The sequence below is a fragment of the Hippopotamus amphibius genome, chromosome 1 (assembly GCF_030028045.1).
Source record: "Hippopotamus amphibius kiboko isolate mHipAmp2 chromosome 1, mHipAmp2.hap2, whole genome shotgun sequence".
Taxonomy (NCBI): Eukaryota; Metazoa; Chordata; class Mammalia; order Artiodactyla; family Hippopotamidae; genus Hippopotamus; species Hippopotamus amphibius.
The window spans coordinates 119,801,615-119,824,080 of NC_080186.1; the positions used below are offsets into that span (position 1 = coordinate 119,801,615).

The 22,466-nt window shown below is 43.1% G+C and overlaps 1 protein-coding gene across 1 annotated transcript; it reads right to left on the minus strand.

Moving 5' to 3' along the window:
- Nucleotides 1–1,112: 1,112 nt before the first annotated feature.
- On the minus strand, nucleotides 1,113–15,206 carry LOC130837092 (SLAM family member 8-like). The gene is made up of 5 exons (XM_057709917.1): nucleotides 15,092–15,206; nucleotides 4,153–4,449; nucleotides 2,593–2,718; nucleotides 2,301–2,392; nucleotides 1,113–2,023 (listed from the first exon to the last, which is right to left on the minus strand). The coding sequence occupies exons 1-5, from the start codon at nucleotides 15,204–15,206 to the stop codon at nucleotides 1,943–1,945; spliced, it is 711 nt and encodes a 236-aa protein (XP_057565900.1). The 3' UTR covers nucleotides 1,113–1,942.
- Between the last annotated feature and the right edge of the window lie 7,260 nt (nucleotides 15,207–22,466).

Sequence of the window (22,466 nt, forward strand, 5' to 3'; positions counted from 1 at the left end):
ACAATGCTCCTGAGCTTATGGGCATTGATGCCCGGCCATGACCAGTTACCTGGAAAGTCCGTGAGGAGATGGTGTCTATCTCTCCCTCAGGTTTATGCTACACCTGAGGGACAGAAGATAAGAAACGGTGTCCAATTACAGATCCTCTGCCTCTTTACTTACCTGTCCACCATCCAGCAGGCTCCTAGCATTGCTTCACAATGCTCAAGCCCTTAGAAGGGACCATGTTTAGATAGTCTGAAGGCAGATATGAGGCAGCTGAACTGAGCTGAGCAAGGAGGAGAACCAGCTGACCCAGGAATCTGGGCCAGCAGAGAAGCCACAGCAGCTCATGGTGCTAGATTGAGCCCACTTCTGACCCAAGAGCTGGGACCCAAGGCAGGAAGCAGGGGCTTCCAGGAGGTGAGGACACCCAGGGAGAGGAGAAGCTCCCATATACCGCAGTGCAGCTGAAACAGGTCTTCAGGCAATGTGGGGCTGGTGGTGGCATGGGGATGTCCCTGCTTCAGACCTCTGGGCCAGGCAGGGTCCCTGGAGGTCATTATGTCCATCTTTGCTTCCATGTGGACGCATCACCAGAAAGACCTTCAGCAGCCTCTATGCTCTGGGTCTCAGCCTGCTGAGTCCACCTGGGGGTTGGGAAAGGGGTTGCCCAGAACTTTCACATACAGATGTGCTTGTCTCCTTGGCACTGACTTCCTGTACCCCCAACACCCTCCTGAGGGAGCCCCATGTGGGTCCAGCAGGGAAGACTCATGACTAATTCGAGGCAGACGGTGGCAGGACCTCAGTTATATCCAAGGTGTTTGAAAAGATTAGATATAGGAGAGACCATTTACAAGCCTTTGGGAACCAGATGGACTCCATGGAACATGTAGTTTGGAAGAGGGTTTTGGGCAGGTTGGTAGGATTCCAACAGGCAGTGGTGGGAGCAAGGAGCAGGGAAAGGGAACTGTCATTCCAGGCAGAGGAATGTGAGTGAGCAAAGAGGAGGCTGACCTAGGGGCTGAGGCCAGCAGGGCTGGTGGAGACAGAAGGACAATAGAAGAGCCTGGAGAGGGCTGGTTCAGACCTTCCCACAAACTTCACTCTTCCTCCCTCATCAAGGGGGGGGGGGTGGGAGGATACTGCACGTCCATTATCATGACCAAATACCCCTAACCCAGAGAGGGAAGGGTTGAAGCTGTTTTTCTAAGAAGGCAGCTCCTGATTTTGAGGTTCTGGGGTTATTCTCTGAGAAACAGAAGGCCTGTAAGGGCCTGAAATAGTACAAATTCCTCTTCTCACTTTACAGGAAGGTGGGTTTGGGGCCCATGGGCCAAGGCTGAGGCCAAAGTCCAGGTTAACACAGGTAGCCCGGAAGAAGGTGTATAACATACACTAGACATTCTTCCCAATAGAAGCACATGGCCTGACACACACTCTTTGCCCTACATAAAGTGAAAAAGAAGCCTTGTGCCAGTCCTTTGTGGGCTCCCACCTCCCCATGCTGCCTCCATGGACCCCCAACTCAGCACCAAGGTCTTCATTTTCTACTCTGTGGCATGGAACACCTCCACACAGTCCCCATGCCTGGGCTCGTGTTCTCGGAAAAACACACAGCAGGCACACAGCAGAGGCTGTGGGGATTAATACAGTCAGGAAGGTCCCCTTTAGGAAGCGTCAGGAAGGGAGGGGTCAGGAGGTGAGTCAACGGCAGAGGACGGGTGCTCATCGTGCAACTGGGAGGGTCCTGAGAGGGAGGGCAGCTTGGAGAGGTGCCAGAGAAAGTGACAGGACCACGTGTGCCCAGGGAACTGCGGCCATGAGGATCAGAGTAAAGCAGACCAAAGGCAGCTGGGACTGGACCAGAGCTGGAAGAAGCAGGTGTCTGCAGGGATCAAGCTCCTAGTGGAGGTGTCCTCGGAGTGCCGATTCTTCTGTTCCTCCAATTAAATTATCCTCATGGCATGACTGGCTTACAGACCTCACTGTAGATAGTGGTGAGAGGCCCCTTTTCTTCCAGATGCTGCTCATTGATACTCTGGGAATGAAAGACAAAGTGTTCATGAAACAGCTGAGGGATAGAGGAGCCCTGGAAGGACCAGCATAGACCCAATGCTGCTGACATGCAATGCTTATGAAGTCCTCCTAAGTGCCCAGCACTACATTAGTGTCAGATATAAATTTTCTTAGTTAATACTGTTGATTGTCTGGAAAGTGTTAAAGAAGCAGTAGGGACAGAAACAGCAGTGACTAGGTTTGACAAACCCAGGCCTGGGCAGTGACAGACCTGGCAGAGCACAGTGCCCAGCTCTCACCGTATATGTGCCCTCTTGAGATTCCTGCTGGCTCAAGTCTGCATACTGGATGCTATCAACATCATCCTTTTGGTCCTCCTGTGATCTTGCACCTAAGTGAAGGGCAGAGTGGAGCTTGAATTTAGACTTTGGAAATCTGTACCCTCCCCCTCTGCTATAGACTCAGACCATGGCCACACCCACTATCCCCTCTGCAGGGGCATTCCCAGGTAACAAAATGCAAGAGAAAGAGTGTCAAGAGTCCAGTGAGGAAAGAGAGGTATCTGGGGCAGGAAGGTGAAGTGCAACCTGCCTCTTCCCATTTCCATCTTCTTCTTCCCACATGTCTTCCAAAGGTACAGTCCACCTCCGAGGATCACCAGCCCAGCCACGACAGACCATAGGATGCTTCGCAGGAGGTCAGCCTGTCCATATGAATCTGTTTCCCTCACATAGAGAAAATAAAGAAAGTTAAGGAAAGACAGAACCTTAGATACCCATTTCCAAGGGGGGATAGAGCAGGTGGAGAGGTCTAAGGGTCCTGGTTCAGAAGCTGAAGAAGCCCCTGGGAGTTGCCAGCACCCTACTGGAGCAGGCAGGAGGAAAGGGCAGGGAGTAGACGTGGGCAAGGAGAATCATTGAGGACTTGAGGGTCATGCCGAAAACTGAAATTTATCTGATACCCAGAGGAGGCCAAGTTACAGATGTTTTAAGTGATGCTGACATTTCAGATCCCACCACCAATTCATGGAGGATGGTTTAAAGAGGGTAGGCTTCCCGCAGGCTAAGGCATTTATTCATTCAGTGAAACATTGATTATGCAAACTTTGGCCGGAACTGTGCTTGACACAGGGATTCAAAGGAGAACAAAACGTGGCCTCTGCCTTCAAGGTGTTCCTGTCTATGGAGGAGACAAATCCAAAGACAGATCATTACCACTCAGTGTGAAGTGGCCACAAACAGCTTAAAGGAGGTGATGCCTGAGAGCACAATTGCTACATCATTGCAGGGCTCTGTGCAAAATGAAAAGGCAGACCCTTTGTTAAAAAATCATTAAAATTTCAAGACAGCTACAACAGATTTTAAACTAATCATGGGACCCTTCTTAGGGCAGGGCCGTGTGTGAATGCATGTTCACATGCCCATGAATCTGCAGTGACTGAGGAGAATCCTCCCATAAAGACAAGACAGGAAGTCAAAGACACCAGGTGAAGAAGGGCTGATGGTAGAGGAAACAGCATGTCCAGAGGCACAAAAGCTTATAATAGCAGGGCACGTTCTGGGAAGTACAAGCAAGCAACTCAATGTTGACTGTGTAAGTGAGACTAGATGTGTGGGCAGAAGAGCATCTGAGCCCCAAATCCCACAGGAGGTTGTGGAGGTCAGACTTGAAGAAAAGGCACAAATAACACAGTATGATTACTTTCCTAAAGACCATGCTGAATGCACAATGGATGTTGCATGGAAGTGTAGAGAGGTGTTGGAATGTTACTACTTGGATTAGCAAGGGCAAGGGGTTTTGGGTAGGATATGGATGTGAGAAACATTCAAAAGCAAAACTAAGTTGGATATACATCCCAGACTCTTGTATGGAGGGACTAGGTGGAAGATAGTGCTATTAAAAGGGCAGGAAGAAAAGCTCTGAATCCTCAGGCCCCAGTGCTATCTGAGTTCTGAAAGTATCCCTCATCTCTCTCAGGTTGCACTCACCATGGGTACAGACTTCCTCAAGGTCTGATCACTTCAGACTCCTGTATGAAGTGATCAGATGGAAGGCAGTGCTAATAAAATGGTGGGGAGAAAAAGCCCAGAACCCTCACCCCCGTGCACCTGAGCTCTGAGAGTGCCCCTCCCCTCTGGCAGGTGCACTCACCATGGGTACAGGCTTCCCCAAGGTCTAAGGTGGCAGTTTTCTGGTCCCCCTGGTTGCTGAGCACACAGGTGAGGCTGGCATTGAGCTGGCTCAGGGACAGGTTCACAGTCAGAGTCCAGGAGTTGGGGGCTGGTCCTGGTGTCCCTCTCCACTCCAGCTCCCTGGGGAGGCCCTTGCTCACCCAGGTGACATTCAGGTCCTCTCTGGTCCCTGTAACATGGCACTCCAGGGTGGCATTGCACCAGCCTGGTGTGATAGATGGTGACCCAACCAGGATCTTAGGAAGAGGCACAGGCTCTGAGGTAGGAGGCAAAAAAGAACAGAGTTTCATATATGTGGAGAACATTACATGTCATAGTTTAACATCTATCATCTCATTGAGGCCCAGGCTTATAAGGAAGCCTTACAGGGAAAGTGGATGCATTTTAGATATAAAACACAATTTTCTAAAGCTAAATATTCAGCAAGAGATATTAAGGAAAAGAGCCACTGAGTTAAGCCTTAAGTGATTTTATTTATTGAACAAGCCTTAAAAATCATCCATAAGAATATAAAAGCTGGATCCCATTTTCTCAGGCCTACTATTTCTAAAAATTTGGAGTTTGTCCCAGAAAAGGTAGATGCCTGGGACAGAAGGTCTAGTCCTGCTTTGTGTCTCCAGTTGAGATGAAGGCTAAGGCAGCGCAGCCCTCAGGGAAAGGGTATCTGGACAGCTCTCGGGGCCCAGAGAAAGGCCCTGTGCTTCCAAAAGTGCAGACATTTGTGGGAGATGCAATGGTAGCACCTAGGAATGACAACTCCAAGTGTGGTTAAAACATACCAGTGAATTTGTGGTATAGACAAGAAGAGAAGTGACAGATTTACAAGCCGGCCTTAGCAATCACATGGGGACCTAAAAGCCACTTTATCTATAGAAGATATTTCCCTATGCAGAGAGGAACTTTAGGGAAAGAAAGAATTCATTAAATGGGCTACTTAATAAGTGTTGCAGTGTAAACTTCGTCTTATACTCATGTAGCCTTTAAGAGCTGGATTCATGGTGTCTTTTTTGAATGAGACTGGTAATGAGTTGGTTTAGGGTGAGAAGACAGAGTTTAGGGGAACTAACTACACTTGGATTTCTGAATTGTTGTGAATAATAGTATCTCAAAGATGTCCATGTCTTATGGAAGCAACCTAAATGCCCATCAACAAATGAATGGATACAGAAGATGTGGCATATATATACAGTGGAATATTACTCAGCTATAAAAAGGGATGAGATGGAGCTATATGTAATGAGGTGGATAGAACTACAATCTGTCATACAGAGTGAAGTAAGTCAGAAAGAGAAAGACAAATATTGTATGCTAACTCACATATACGGAATCTAAAAATGGTACTGATGAACTCAGTGACAAGAATAAGGATGCAGATACAGGGAATGGACTGGAGAACTTGAGGTATGGGAGGGGGCGGGGGGTGAAGGGGAAACTGAGAAGAAGCGGGAGAGTAGTACAGACATATATATACTACCAACTGTAAAATAGTCAGTGGGAAGTTGTTGTATAACAAAGGGAGTCCAACTCGAGGATGGAAGATGCCTTAGAGGACTGGGGCAGGGAGGGTGGGGGGGAATCGAGGGGGGGGCGTCAAGGAAGGGAGGGAATATGGGGATATGTGTATAAAAACAGTTGATTGAACCTGGTGTACCCCCCAAAAAAATAAAATAAAATAATAATAAAAAAAAAAAAAAAAAAAAAAAAAGATGTCCATGTCTTAATCCTTGGAACCTGTGAATATGTTATGTTACTTGAAAAAAGGGAGTAAGGCAGTAGATAGAATTAAGGCTGCTAATCAGTTGACCTTACAATAGGGAGATTATTCTGATTATCTGGATAGGCAAAACGTAATCACAGCATTCTAAAAAGTGAAAGAGGACAATGATGCCAGGAAGATGGCAGGATATGAGATTTAACCACTACACACAGACAGAAATAGCTTTATGAGAGCTCTAGAGTCCAGTTCCAGCATGCTAGTGGACTACAAAATCTTAGATCAGCCATAGAGAAAGGGTAAGAAGAATAATTTCACTTTACCTCCTCACCTTAACTCCATGCCAGCAAGACTCAGTGCTGAGAGAGATACCCCTGGCCTGTGACTTCTCCCACAGGGGAAAGAGGGAGTGAAGTGAGGATCCAGCTTCTCCACAGTTTGGGGACGCTGACTGGGTTCCTGTTTCTGTCTTGCTGCACCCGGAACAGTGAGGAAATCAGCATGGCTGGGTTGTTTGTGGGTATCTTAGGGCAATGATAAGTGGAAGAGGCTCAAAGCAGCTGGGACACCTGCCCCTGCAGATCATGTCTCACACATACCCACAGATGGGGGCCAATTCAACCATGCAGGCAGCAGTCCACCTACCCTCACATCCAGCATCTCACATGCCCCTGTGGCTGAAGCTGCAAATCTTGCCGGGGTTTCTGGTGAATGTCTTTTCCTCCCAAAGCTAGTCCTTAAAGACTGGGAGGCGACTGCTTATTCAAATGCACAGACACCAATGCAAGGCTACAAGGACCATGAAGAATCAGGGAAACATGACTACACCAAAGGAACAAAACAAAGCTCCAGTAACTAACTTCAAAGAAATAGATATCTACAAAATGCCTAACAAAGAGTTCAGCATTGTCATCTTAAAGAAGCTCAGTGAGCTACAAGAGAACACAAGAGAACCAAATAAAATTTGGAAAACAATATGGGAACAAAACAAGAATTTTACTTTGGAGACAGAAAACATCGAGAAGAACCAACAGAAATTCTGGAACTGAAAGATAAAATGACTTCAGTAAGAAATTCAATAGACACCAGCAGACTTGATCAAGCAAAAGAAAGAATTAGCAAACTCAAAGAGAGAGCATTTGCGATGATGGGTGATGCCTTAGAGGGCTGGGATAGGGAGGGTTGAGAGAACGGTGGGAGGGAGGGGATATGGAGATATACGGATAAATACAGCGGATTCACTTTGGTGTACAGCAAAAACTGGCACAACAGAGTAAAGCAATTCTATTCCAAAAAAGAGCTTTAAAAAAAGAGAGAGCATTTGAAATTGTTCAGTCAGAATAGCAAAAAGGATAAAGGTTAAGAAAGTCTATGGGATACCATAAGAAAATCAATATTCACATTATGGGAGTTCTAAACAAAGAAAGAGAAAAGAGCTGAAAGCTTATTTAAGGAAATAATGGTTGTAAGGCCCAAAGAATATTAAAAGTAGAGATTGTAAAATAATCCTTTAATAAATGCCCTTTTGTTGGTTTTTAGGAAAAGCTGCGTCTTCTGGGAGTGTCTATGTTAATCCACCTCTTGGAACTAGATGTAGTCCTGTACTTAGCCACTGAAATGCTGGAGGAGAGGTAAGAGGAAGATGAAGGGAAGGGCTCTTGGCTAATAGCTCCATATCTAGAAGACAGTTTAGGTTATAACCATAGGTCTATATGTGCATTTTTGTAAAATACCTATGTTTGTTGTGGACAAGGTTCATTCTTAACTTTGCAACATCTAGGCTTTTTAGATGTTCTGAAGTGATAGCGTATGATAAAAAGTAGAGCTGGTGAATTAACCAATTTGTAAATATCTTTGTTATAATTGATAAAAAAGCAGCATCTTGGATATGGAATTGTTAAACTGTCTCTGAGAAATGTACATCAGGACTTGTTCATTAGGTTGGCAGCAGAGGGGCAGAAGGAAGACTAAAGGGAGAGATGTATGTGGATGTGTTCATATTTATATTGTGATGGTAATCACTGATGTGTGTGCATCTCTCAGCTATACTATAGGAATGCACTGTTAAGTAATTCATTGGAAAACATGCCTCCTTGCTAATACCTTAATAGTTTAGATCAGATAATAAATCCTCTTAGAAGCATTATACTTTGTGTAACCTGTTGCTTTACGTCTCATTTTTAATTGAACATTAAGGGAATGTAGTATTTTAATCGTACCTCTGCCAATATCTTTATTTAGATGCCTCTTGCCATCTTTGTCTTCTATGAAATTTTTGTCACCTAGAAAGGTGGGATTATATTTTTTCCTTTGAGATTGAGTTGGTGTAGTGTATTCTTGGTTATCAAAATACTCATAGCTTTGGGACTTTGAAATGGTAAATATTCATGTGTGAAAAAGCATGAGACATAACTGTGTGATCTTCATTACAAAAAAATGGATGCTTAGATCTGCAGATACGCAAACAAGACCAAGAAGGACACATCAAATGGTAAACTGCTTTTCTGATTATGGATGACTTTGTTTTTTGCTTATGGTGTTTTTTGGTCTCCTATTATGCACATGTTAACTTTTAAGAAATAAATGTTATTTTAAAAACCTTAAAAAAAGAAATAATGACTGAAAAAGTCCTAATTCTGGGGAAGTAAATGGACATTCAGATTCATGAAACCCAAAGGATACAAATAAGTAGAATCAAAGAAGTCTAAGACAAGACATATTATAATTAAAATCTCAAAATTCAAAGACAGAGATAGACTTGAAAACAGCAAGAGAAAAGCTACTCATTACATGCAAGGGAGCCCTCCATAAGAGTATCATCAGATTTTTCAGCAGAAACCTTGTAGGCCAAGAGAGAGTGGAATGATATACTTAAAGTTCTTAAAAGAATCCCTGGTAACCAAGAATAATATACCTGGTAAGAATGTCCTTTAAAAAACAAGAAGAGATAAAGACATTCCCTGACAAGCAAAAACTGAGGGAGTTTTTCATCACTAAACCTGCCTTACGAGAAATGCTAAGGGGAATTCTTCATGTTGAAATGAAAAGATGTTAAAAATACAGAAAATCATATGAAAGTATAACTCTCATTGGCAATATAGATAAATACAACATGTAATATAATAATAATATTACTGTAATTGTGGTGCGTAAATTACTTTTAACCTTAATATAAAAGTTAAAAGACAAAAGTCTTAAGAATAACTGTAACAAACTATAGAAATGATCCCTGAAAGTATAGTCTTAGAGGACTGGGACGGGGAGGGTGGGAAGGAATTGAGGGAGGGAGGGAATATGGGGATATGTGTATCAATACAGATGATTGATATTGGTGTACCTCAAAAACTGGTACAAGAGTGTAATGCAATTATATTCCAAAAAAAAAAAAAAAAGAGTAACTGTAACAGAAATGTATCTTAATGGGTATAAAATGTAAAAGATGTAAATTGTGACATAATAACATAAAGTGTGGGTAGGAGTGAAAGTATAGAATTTGTGCATGTGATTGAAATTAAATTGTTTGTTTAAAATGGACTGTTATAACTATAAGATATCTTATGTAAGCCTCATAGTAACCACAAAGAATACACTTTAAAAAATACATAAAAGAAAAAGAGAAAGGAATTTAAGGCACATCAATACAGAAAAATCACCAAATCACAAAGGAAGACAGTAAGGGAGGAAGGAACAAAAGAACTACAAAAGATTTAGAAAATAATTAACAAAATGACAATTGTAAGCCTTACAATCAATAATTATTTAAAATGTAAATGGATTAAATTCCCCGAGCAAAAGACGTAGAGTGGCTGAATGAATAAAACAAAATTCAGCTATATGCTGTCTACAAAAGACTCATTTTAGATTTAAGGGCACACATAGGCTAAATGTGAGAGGCTGGCAAAAGATATTCCATGCAAATGGTAACCAAAATAGAGCAGGGAGTCTATACACACATAAGACAAAATAGACTTTAAATAAAAAACAGTCACTAAAGACAAATGTCATCACGTAATCATAAAAGGGTCAATTCAACAGGAAGATATAACAGTGATAAATATTTACGCACATTAGAGCACCCAAATATATAAGGAAAATGTTGAGAGAAGAAAGAAATAGACAGCAATACAATGACAGTAGATTTGAATACCTTGCTTTCAATAATGGGTAGAACATTCAGATAGAAAATCAAGAAGGAAACAGCAGACGAACAGCAATATAGATCAAATGGGCCTAACAAAGATAAACAGAACATTATATTCAACAGCAGCAGAATACACATTCTTCTCAAGTGTGCACAGAATATTCTTCAGGATATATCATATGTTAGACCACAAAACAAATTTTAACAAATTTAAGATTGAAATTATATCAAGTATCTTTCCCAAATACAATGGAATGAAATTAGAAATCAATAAATGAAGGAAAATGGAAAAATTCATAAATACATGGAAATTAAGCAACATACTCTAGAACAACCATTGGGTCAAAGAAGAAATCACAAGGGAAATAGCAAAATAACTTGTCAGAAAAAAAAAGGAAAAATATAAATCTTATGGAAAACAGCAAAAGCAGTACTAAGAGAGAAGGTTATAGTGATAAACATTTGCATTAAAAAATAAGAAAAACCTCAAATAAAAAACCTAACTTCACACTTCAAACAACTAGGGAACAAAGAACAAACTAATCCAAAAGTTAATGTAAAGAAGAAGACAATAAGGATTAGGGCAGAAATGAATGAAATAAGAGACTAGAAAGATACTAAAAAAATTCATTGAAACTGAGCTTGTTTATTGAAAAGGTAAACAAAAATTGATAAACCCTTAACAAGACTAAGAAAAAAAGAAAGAAGAATCAAAGAAAATAAAAAGATGAGATATTATAACTGATGCTACAGAAATAAAAGGGATCATAAGAAACTATTATGAACAATTATATATCATAAAATTGAACAATCTAGAAGAAACTGATAAATTCTTAGAAACATACAGCTACCAAGTTTGAATCAAGGAGAAATAGGGGCTTCTCTGGTGGTGCAGTGGTTGAGAATCTGCCTGCTAATGCAGGGCACACGGGTTTGATCCCTGGTCTGGGAAGATCCCACATGCCATGGAGCAACAAAGCCTGTGTGCCATGACTACTGATCCTGCGCTCTAGAGCCCTCAAGCCACAACTATTGAGCCCATGTGCTACAACTACTGAAGCCTGCATGCCTAGAGCTTGTATTCCACAACAAGAGAAGCCACCACAATGAGAAGCCCACGCACCACAACGAAGAGTAGCCCTGGCTTGCTGCAACTAGAGAAAGCCCGCACACAGCAACGAAGACCCAACACAGCCAATAAATAAATAAATAAATAAACAAATTTATATAAAAAAATAAAAACTAGAAAGCTTGAACAAATAATAAATAAGGAGATTTAATCAGTAATTAAAAACCTCTCAATAAAGAAAAGCCCAGGATCAGTGAATTCTACTTACCAGTTAAAGAAGAATTAATCTAATCTTTCTTAAATTCTTCCAAAAAAGTAGAAGGAACACCATCAAACTTGTTTAATGATGTTGGCATACCCTGATACCAAAGCCAGATTAAGATATGATGAAAAAAATGATAGGCCAATACCCCTGATGAACATAAATGCAAAATCCTCAGCAAAATACTAGCAAACTGAATTCAACAACACATTAATGGATCATACACTGTGACCAGGTGGCATTTAACCCAAAGATGCAATGTGGTTCAACATATGCAAATCAATGATGTGATATACCACATTAACAAAATGAAGTGTAAAAATCACATGATCATTCAATAGATGCAGGAAAGCATATGGCAAAAAAATAATCAATAGCCTTTCATGATTAAAAACTCTCAACAAAATAAGAATAGAAGGAACTTACAGTAAAGCTCACAGCTGACATAATATTCAATGGTAAAAGATTGAAAGTTTTCCTCTAAAATTAGGAACAAGGGAAATGTTTTTACTCTTGTCACTTGTATTTGACTTAGCACTGGAAGTTCTAGGCACAGCAAGAAAAAAGAAATAAAAGACATTCCTAATTGGAGAGGAAGAAATAAAATTATCTTTTACTGCAAATGGCATGATCTTTTATGTAGAAAAACCTAGATTCCACAAAATATCCTTTTGACCTAATAAGTGAATTCAGTAAAGCTGCAGGATACAAAATCAATATACGAAAATCACTTGCATTTCTATACACTAACAATGAAGTATCTGAAAAGGAAATCAAGAAAACAATCCCACTTACCTTTTAATCAAAAAGAATAAAATACTTAGGAATAACCTTAACCAAGGAATGAAAGATCTGCACACCGAAAAACTATAAGACATTGATGATAGAAATTTTAAAACACAAATTAAATGGAAAGGTATCCCACGTTTATAAATTTGAAGAATTAATATCTTCATATTAGTTAAAATGTTCATACTATCCAAAATAATCTATGCAGTCGTATGAATACACCCTGAATTTTTGCAAAAATAGAAAGAAAACAATCCTAAAATTCATATGGAATCGCAAAAGACCCCAAAGAGCCAAAGCAATTTAGAACAAGTACAAAACTGAAGGCATCATACTTCCTGATTTCAAACTATATTACAATGCCACAAAATCAAAACAATGTGGTACAGACATAAAAACATACATATATGGTCTTTTTTTTTGTAATTTATAAAAATTTTAAGCGGTACTTTATATACAATGGGGAAAAAACACACATGCATAGTCCAAATACAGTGTTGAAACATAATAAAGAACCCAGAAATAAATCCATGCATGTATGGCCAACTGATCTTTGACAAGGGCTCCAGGAATATTCAATGGGGAAATGAGAATCTTTTCAATAGATGGTGTTGTGGAAACTGGATATGCACGTGCAAAAGAATGAAATGGACCCTTACCTTACACCATACACAAAATCAACTCAAAATGGATCAAAGACCTAAAAGTAATACCTGACAGGGTGCAACTCCTAGAAGAAAACAAAGGGATAAGTATTCCTGACAATGGCATTGGCAATGATTTTTTGGATACCAAAAGCATAGGCAACAAAGCAAAAACAGACAAATGAAATTATATCAAACTAAAAAGTTTCTGCACAGCAAGGGAAACATCAAAGCGTGAAAAGGCAACCTACAGAATGAGAGAAAATATCTGCAAACCATGTCTGATAAATAGTTAATACTGAAAATATATAAGGAACTGATACAATTTAATAGCAAGAAACCAAATAATCTTATTAAAAATGAGCTAATGAACTGAATAGACAGTTTTCAACAGAAGATATAAAAATGACCAACAGGTATATGAAAAAATGCTCAACATCATTAATCACCAGGAAAATACAAATCAAAACCACAGTGAGTATCGCCCTACACCTGTTGTAGTGACTGCTATCAAAAAGAAAAAAAGAAGATGTGTTGATGATGATGTGAAGAAAAAGAAACCCTTGTATGCTATTGGTGGGAATGTGAACTGGTGCAGCCAATAGGAAAATAGTTTGGAGTTTCTCAGAAAAATAAAAATGAAACTACCGTATGATTCAGAAATTATACTTCTTTATACAGCTAAAGGAAGTGAAATAGGGATCCCAAAAAGATATCTGCACTCCCGTGTTCACTGCAACATTTTTACAGTAGCCAAGACATGGAAGCACTCCAAATGTTCATTGACAGATGAATGAATAAAGAATATGTGGTATATACATACAACAAAATATTATTCAGCCTTAAAAAAAGTAATTGTGCCTTTTGTAACAATGAGGATGAACCAGCAGGACATTATGCTAAATAAAGAAAGCCAGACAGAGAAGGACAAATACTGCATGATACCACTTATGTGATGACTCTAAAGTTATAAAACTTATAGAAACAGAGTAGAATGGTCTTTGACAGGGACTAGAGGGAGGGGGAAAGCTGAGGTATTAATCAAAGGGTATGACATTCATACAATATGAATGAATCCTAGATCTCTACTGCATGACATAGTGCCTATAGCTAACAATACTATATTGTATACTTACAATTTTGTAGACAGCAGATCTTACGTTTTGTGCTGTTACACAAACAACAACAACAATAATAATAATAATAAAAAAATAAAGAGGGTGGGAGTAAACTTTTGGAAAAAATGAATCCAGTTATGGTATAGTTTATGGTGACGGTTTCATGAGTGTATGGTTACATCCAAACTCATTAAGTTGTATACATTAAATATGTACAGCTCTTTGTACATCAATTATACCTCAATAAAGTGTTTTTTAAAAAAGTAATATTAGGTTCATCCCTATGAGTGTTTCAATTGCTTGATTCTGTCATCACTGTTTATTGGCATGAACACTCGGTGTCTTGCTTTTCCTTTCTAGATTCCCTGTTGTTTTGATATGTATGTGTTTTGGCAACTCCAAATTTTCAAGGGCTTCTTAATTTCTTTAGCAAAAATTTGCTATTGTTATTATGCTGCTGTTGTAGCTGTCATTGTTAACTACAACACTGAGTATGGTTTACTTGTCACAGACCCATAGCAAAAGCATACTGCAAAACAATTAAATTCTTACCATCTTAAAGAAAAGTGGAAGAGGGAAGCAGAAGAACAGGTCAGAGGATTGCAATGTGAGAAGAACTTGACCCACTGTTGCTGATTTGAAGATGGAGGAAGGGGGATACAGGCCAAGGAAAGCAGGCAGCCAGGTGAAGGTGGAAAAGGCAAGAAATGGATTCTTCCCTGGAGCTGCCAGGTAGGCACTGCCCGGCAACACCTTGATTTGGCCCTAAGAGAACTGTGTTTGACTTATGACCTACAGAATGATCAGATAATAAAGTTGAGTTGTTTTAAGATACATTTATGGTAATTTGTTAGGGTACTCATAGCAATCGAATATAGAAATTAAGTAACCCAGTTTTAGAAAGAACAATTAATGTTACTGCAAAAATTCCCGTTTTCCTCAAATTTCCATTTTCCTTTCCCAAAGCACTGAAGTGATTTTCTCCCCAATTGTGAACCTCAATTCTACTCTCCTTTTGTGGTTGACATACACACCTTATTATCAGGGAAGAAGTCTGAAGGTTGGGGTCTTAATGAAATCCTACAAAATAGGGCCCATGTGACACTCCTAGCACAAAAGAAGGAGGTAAGCCATGGGTTGGGGTGAGGGGGTGTCACTTACCGTAGACAGTGAGGGGGAATATCTGGATAAATTCTAGTCCTCCAGTTAAGGTGGCTCGAGCCCGGTACTGTCCACTGTCCTCAGAGGTCAGGTTCTCAATCTTCAGGGTCGTCATGTTGGGCACATGGACCCTCTGCTGGTACTTGTCCTGGAGGCTGACCCAGGTTGGAGGATCTACCCCAGCACGGACTTGCAGCAGGACTCTGTAGCTTGACTCTGGGCCAAAGCCCCACGCGACCTCCGTCAGCTCAGCTTCTTGCTTCTTGATCACATGAAACAGCACAGAAGCTCCTCGGATCCTCTGCAGAGAACCATGGACTACTAAATTCTGAACTCCAGAACCATGTGCTCCAGAACTCTTGGCCCCAGGGCTGCAGACACCTAGGACTTTGGAAACAGGAAACATGTTATTTCATCAGGAATAAAGGTGAGACTCACAGAAACCTTTTTAAAAGAAATCCAGCAAATATAATCCCTTGATCCAGGAAGACAGCCTCGTATGTAGAGAACCACAGAGAACACACAGGACACAGAGGACATTGACTTGGAGTAACAATCCTGAGAGCACATGACTGGCTACATGGCTGCGAGCAGTTCTGAAAGCAGAACTAGTCTCAAGGAAAACTGATTGAGATAAAGCAGTCATATAGCCCGATGGCTCCAGGCTCCAGCTCCGAGTTAAAGATTAACTATCACCCCAGTAGTCATAAAAAACAAGGTGTTCAGCTTTTTTCTCTAAATGAAGCATATGCTTTGTGATGTCCATTATCATGATTTATAATCTAGAATGCTAGAATGCTTTTTCTCAATAAATACGCTACGGGAATCAGAGCTCGGGACTCTTGACTGGCTTGTTCTTGAGTCCCCTGACCCCATGCTTTCCTATACTCTTGTGTGAATTTTCTTAATTCTCCCATGCCACTCACATTCAGGCTCTTTTGTGTGGATGAGATCTTCACACTCGTATAATAAATTTGAAGCAATTTCAGAATCAAGTCCTGGTTCTAGTGGAACATAACCTTGAACAGGGACTAAACTTGCTAACCTGCAATTTCCTTACCTACTTGATGATGATAGTATTAAACGAGATCAAAAGCACCTTGAAGAGTTTCTGCCAATACGAAATGTACAACTGTAGGAGGAGCTTCTAAGGTGTCTCCCAAAGATCCCCCCTCTTTGTGTTCACATCGTTATGCAATACTCTCCCCTGGAGTGTGGGCTGCACCTAGTGACGGGCTTCTAAGGAATGGACCACAGCAGACGTGATGGATGTCACTCAGTGATACTAAGTTATAGGAGATTTTGACTTCCCTCTTGCTTACACTCTCTACTATCCTTCACTCTCTTTCTTGTTCCCTCTGAGGAAACCAGCTGCCCAGTTGTCAGCTGCCCTATGGAGGGGCCTGCATGACAGGGAACTGAGGGAGCCTCCGGCCAACATTCAGGCAAGAACTGAGGTCTTCAGCCCAACAACCACAGGAACAGCCTTCCATCAGCAATCACATCAGTGAGCTTGGAAGCAAATCCTTTCCAGGTGACCCTGAGCTGATGCAGCCCCAGCCAAGACCTTGATTTCAGTCTGGGAGACCCTGAGCCAGAGGACCCAGCTGAACCACCCCTTGGCCATGACCCCAAGAATCTGTGAAACCATAGCTGGTGGTGTTTAAGGCACCAGGTTTTGGGGTGACAGGTTACACAGCAGTAGATATCTAATACAAATATGAAGGCTGCTCTCCTTCCTGCTCCTTCTAGGAAGTGTAGTAGTCAAGACCGGCTAGGCTGTGCTCTGTAACAACCAGTTACAATACCTCAAGGTCTTAGAACAAGGGGACTTTATATCCCCACCACAAGTCCCCTGAGAGAGTGAGGAGGGGGTCCTGTCACACATGGTGGAGGCTCTACCTCCTCGTGGCTGCACCCATGGAACCCACAGCATCCTCACAGGCTCCCAGCCCCACAGCAGGGAGGGGAGACAGGAGAATCACACGGGGGTTCCACTGCCTCTGTCCAGAATTAGCATGATCTCCTCTCATGCTTTTTGGTCAGTACTTGTCACAAGGCTCTGACTAACTGCGGGGGCTAGAATATGTGGGGAGCAAGTGATTCTTTCGTGAGCTCTGCTGTCCCTGCTGCCAAGACAGCACTTCCCTGGCCAGTCCTTGAGAGGCCTCAATGGGCCTTCCTCAGTCACTTTCCTTCAGAGCTGTGACCAGTGGGCATATTCGCTGCAGGGCCGCCCGCTCCAGAGCACATCCTCCCCCTTCAGACACAGGCCCCAGGGATCTGATACCTTCTGTCCTTCCTAGGAATCAGGGTAGGACAGAACAGGAACAGGCAAAGTGCCTTATTCTAAAAAGGTGATCAGTCTGCTTCTTCCAGCAAGTCAGGATCTGCCTGGCTTGGCCTCTGCCTTCTAAGCCCCAGTCTTCTCTCTAATTCACTAAGTTCTCACCATTCAGGCCTACCTCCCTCCTGCTGTACTTATTCCCATTCCTGGCTATCACTGGAAGCAGAGAATAGCTCAAGCCACTATTCATATGCACAAGTATTTTCTTTGGATATTTCTTCATATTTATTTAATCACTAACTCAATCAGGCATCTCCTCCGGGTCTGGCCTTCACCCCAGACCCTTCAGCATCCCTCACAGGACTGAGCCCCCCTATGCTATACTCAGCACCTCTTTAACTCCAAGTCCACAGGCCTTCAGGACCTGTATCAGTGGGGACAGTGGTCCAGTAATAGGTATTCACTCATCAGCCTCCTGCCCAGCTCCTAACAGCCCCTCTTCTGTTCCTTCCTGCCACACCCTTGCCCCTCTGACTCCCTAGGGTAGGAACAGGTCTGGTGCAGACAGAGCGCTGTGCTGCAGAGCACACACCTTGGGGTGCAGGGTGGACTCCCTTGCACAGCCCGCAGAAGATTGACTGAGAAGAGCTGGATGAAACTGTGCTACCAGGTCCTTCTAAATGAGTTAGGACACAAAGGCCAGGGCCAGCAGGTCCCCAGCATGTTGTGCCCAGTTGAGAGAGCAGAAGTACCCCCTGTCCTTCTCCAGGCTCCAACCTCACCCTCCATTTATGCACACAGTATCCTGAGCCCTGGGGGGGCTACTATTTTCTCAAATGGGAGAAGTCTAATCCAGGAGCCTGTCCTAGTGGGATGTGCTGGCTGGGGGAAGGGGAGGGTGGCTCCACCACTGAGGGGAAGCTGCTCTTGGTCGATCTTCTCACTGGACCAGAAGGCACATGAATTTCCTGCTTCTCTAATTGTGATGAGTGAGGGACATTTCACTGTCTGACAACTGCAACACACTGGGACAGTCTCCCCTCCCCAAATCTACCCTACTTGAAAGGGCGTCCCAATCAAAATCTCCTGGGATCTCCAGGCGAATGCCGTGGGCTGGGCTTGGAGCTGCCCCAAGGTAGAGGGGATGGGACAAAGCCCAGGGTGAGGTAGAAACATTGAAGGTGGCCATTGTCACTGGGGGACATCGTCACTGGGCGACACGGTCACTGGGCTCTGAAACACTGATTATGGGGCAGGTGTGCCTTGGTGGCAAAGTGCAGGCAGAGGGAGGACAGGCAGCACAGGGGAGCTGAACTTGCTCAGGATCTTCTTTAAATCTCTCTGGTAGAGAAAGATGATCACACAAAGGTCATAGCAGCCCTGAAGGGAGGGTCCTAGGCATGGAGAAAAGGCCATTCATCTTCTAGGGTCTCACCCAAATGGCTGAGTCAGCCCCAAATAGGCTGAAGCCTCAGTGACTGGGGAAGAGATCATCCCCCTTCCAGGTCACACTCGCCTCTTCCCTGGGCATCTGCCTCAAAGACCCTGAACCTCGGGCTACCCTGTCTTCCACAACAATGAACTCCCACATACACCCTGATACCTAACACACCCTCCCCAGCACACACTCACACAGTCTGCAGGAAGGCACTTTTAAGTGTTGCAAAACCCTAAGATCTGGTTCCTGCTTCCTTCCCACAAAATGGGATCTTCCCGTATTACATTTTCATAACCAAGAGAGAGCACTGGAGGGACTTTTCTTTGATGACCTCTTTCAAGTTTATTTTTGTGTTTATTTAAAGATATATCTGACAACATTTATTAACAAAGAAGAAAAGAATACAAATGTGGTCTCCAGCAGGGCTCCCCATGGTGTGTGTGAGGTGAGGCTGTGGATGTAATTACCAGTGTCTCCTAGTCAGGAAGCCACGTTCTTAAGGATCAGACAGGGGAGAATTTTTAATGGGTCAAGTTGTGTGCCCCAGAAAATAAATGTTGAAGCCCTAACACCCTGTACCTAAGAATGTTATTTTATTTGGAAGTAGGGTCTCTGCATATGTAGTCAATTTGAGTTCATCAGTGTGGGTCTTAATGTCATATGATTGGTGTCCTTACAGAAAGGGGAAGTCTGGACACAGACAGAGGCATGCAAAGAGGGAAGTGATGTGAAGAGATATGGAGGGAATGGTATGTGAAGACAGAGGATTGATGTTACAAATGAAAGGTCAAGGAACACCCAAGGTCGCCAGCAAACACTAGAAGCTACAAAGAGGCAGGAAGGATTCCCCTAGTTACGGACCGAATATTTGTGTCCAATTCCTGTGTTGATGAACACTTGCAATTATTATCCCATTGTTCATATGTGGAAACTCAGAGCTTAGACAGTGTAGGAACTAAGTATTACTCAGCAAGTAAAGGGTGGATCTAGGACATGAACCCAGGTCCATTTCACTCCAGGGGTGTGCAGGCCCTGAGACCGAAAGAAAGTTCATTCTGCGTCCACAGCAGCTGGAACCCATAACCACTGTCAACTCCTCTGTCATCAAGTACAGAGCACGTCTGTGCTGCTGGGAACAGTGGTAAATCCTCATTCTTTATGATGGAGGGAAGGGCAGGCTACATGTTATCCCAAGTTTAGGCTGGAAAGTTTATATTATTGACTCTATTTGGTGTGGGCAATCCCTCCTTTTTTGATGGGTTGCTTGTAATTATAAAAATGTTACTTGTTCGTTGAAAACAGTTATGTGGGTTACCAAGTTGTTTCAAGTAAAAGTTCAAAGTGCGCCTTCTCCCAAAGCACTGTGATTGATGTATGCTCTTCCTGTCCTTTATCTGCGTAGCCACAAATGCCATGAACTCATGTGAAAACAGGACATTAATTTTAAATTCATTTCAGCACTGCTGATGGCCAAATAGTTGTGTCTTTGACTCTTCCTTTGAATTAGTTGTAATACTCTACAGGTTTCTCCATTAGCAAATGGGAAAAATGAAAGTCTCCTTTAACACCTCAGTCAACATCAGATTCAGAGTTAATCTAATGCTCACATATAGAATTTTTTGGACAACAAAGAACACCAACCATAAGTGCTCTAGTTAATCTGGGACTCAAAGTACAGGCTTTTGTTCCAACAGGGGGAAATGTGCATTTGGACTTACTGAGGGACTGTATTTCAGTCTACAATGTAGCACCTTCCCAAGGGATTTTCACTGCGTAATTATGACCAAAACAATGTTTGTGTTACTCTCCAACAGCAGAGGTAACAAGGGGTCACCACTTGGGGAAGAGGGAGAAAGAAGCTGGTATTTTTTGCTAAACAGACAGGAACTGAAAAAGTCTGGCCTAGGCTATGATTTAGCTGATTTTAATCGGCATAGCTGTAGCATGTTTTCCCAAGTGTAATTTGCAAACTAAATTTCTACACACTATGGGGAAGGAAATGATGTCCTTCAGCAGATGGCCTGAGGACACCCGAGACCCCTCCCAAGAGCAGAGGCAGAGAAAACAGAGGGCCAGGCTGGATTCCCAAGGGGAGGCTTGAAGAGGAGCATCCCCTGCCCCTTTGAAGGTCTGAGAATTGACCACAGGATGGCTGAGGGGTCTTCTCTCTGAAGATCCCCCAACAGGCTCGTTGCTGTCAGTCCCTGTCAGGACAGGACAGGATGAAGAGACAGGCAGAGGCCATGAAGTTCCCACAGAAGAGCCCACTTTGTGTGGAGGCACCGAATCCCAGAATGTCACAGCAGGGAGGGGCAATGAGGGTGGATCTGCCCAGGCCCCTCCTGTCACAGAGAAGGAGGCTCCCCAGGGGGTGAACGTGTCCTGGGGCACACAGGGCAGAGCCAGACAGGGAGCCAGGGCTCCTCTCTCCCAGCCCAGTGCTTCTCCCCTGCGGGAGCCGCCCATCAGCTCCCCCGACCCTGCCCCGTCCTCCCCAGGAGCTCCCCTCCCAGCACTGCTGTCTCATCACCAGGATCTGGGCAGTTCCTGGAGGCTCATCTTCCAGCCTCCCTCTCCTGGGAAAGAGGAAGCAAGAACTTAGAGCCATTTAGCAGGGCAGGAGCTTCTGGCCAGCTGAGGGCTAGACAGCAGCCCAGCTGGACTCCCCACGTGCTAAAAAGGAGGGAGCCAGGGAGAGAGGAGGCTCAGCCCTCAGGCTGCAGGGAGAACTCACCCAGAAGGGGCTGGTGAGCACCAGCTGCGAGGAAGATAGAAGAAGACGTAGAGAGAGAAGGAAGGCAGCAAGAGCTCTGTGATCTACAAAAGACATAATCCTGAAAAAGAAGAAAATAAAGCCAGGGAGGGTGTGGTTGTAAGTAAGGTGAGTTAAAAATATTTAAATAATATAAAATTTAAAACTCAACAATCGACATAAAATTGTGTCCATTTTCTGACTCTTCCTCCATCATCACACTAAGAAACCAACAGTGGTTCCCTCTCAAGTCAGGATCAAACCCAACTGCACCTCCGTGCTGTCTCCTCTGTGCCCATGTCTCTGTCTAGAGCCCACAATGGCAGGGACCCTCTCTTCTCCAGGTCCTCCAGCAGACACAGGGTCACAGTGAGTAACAGCTGCTATTGCTATGGTGAGGGTTCCCTGCAGGACAGGGACTGTCCTCACCGGCAGCCTCTCTGTATCTGGGAAATTGCAGCATGAACTGAACCCATCCTCAGGCTTCCTTTCCCACTTCTTCCAAACTCATGTCCAGGAAAAGGTTAAAGATTTTAAGAATGGGACTTCTTAGGTGGTGCAGTGGTTAAGAATCTGCCTGCCAATACAGGGGACATGGGTTTGATCCCTGGTCCAGGAAGATCCCACATGCCATGGAGCAAACTAAGCCTGTGTGCCACAACTACTGAGCCTGCACTCCAGAGCCACAACTATTGAGCCCATGTGCCACAACTATTGAAGCCCACGTGCCTAGAGTCTGTGCTCCACAGCAAGAGAAGCCAATGTAATGAGAAGCCTGTGCACCACAACAAAGAGTAGCCCCCGCTCACCGCAACTAGAGAAAGCCTGTGCGCGGCAATGAAGACCCAACACAGCCAATAAATAAATAAATAAATAAAAAGATCTTAAGAGTGATAAG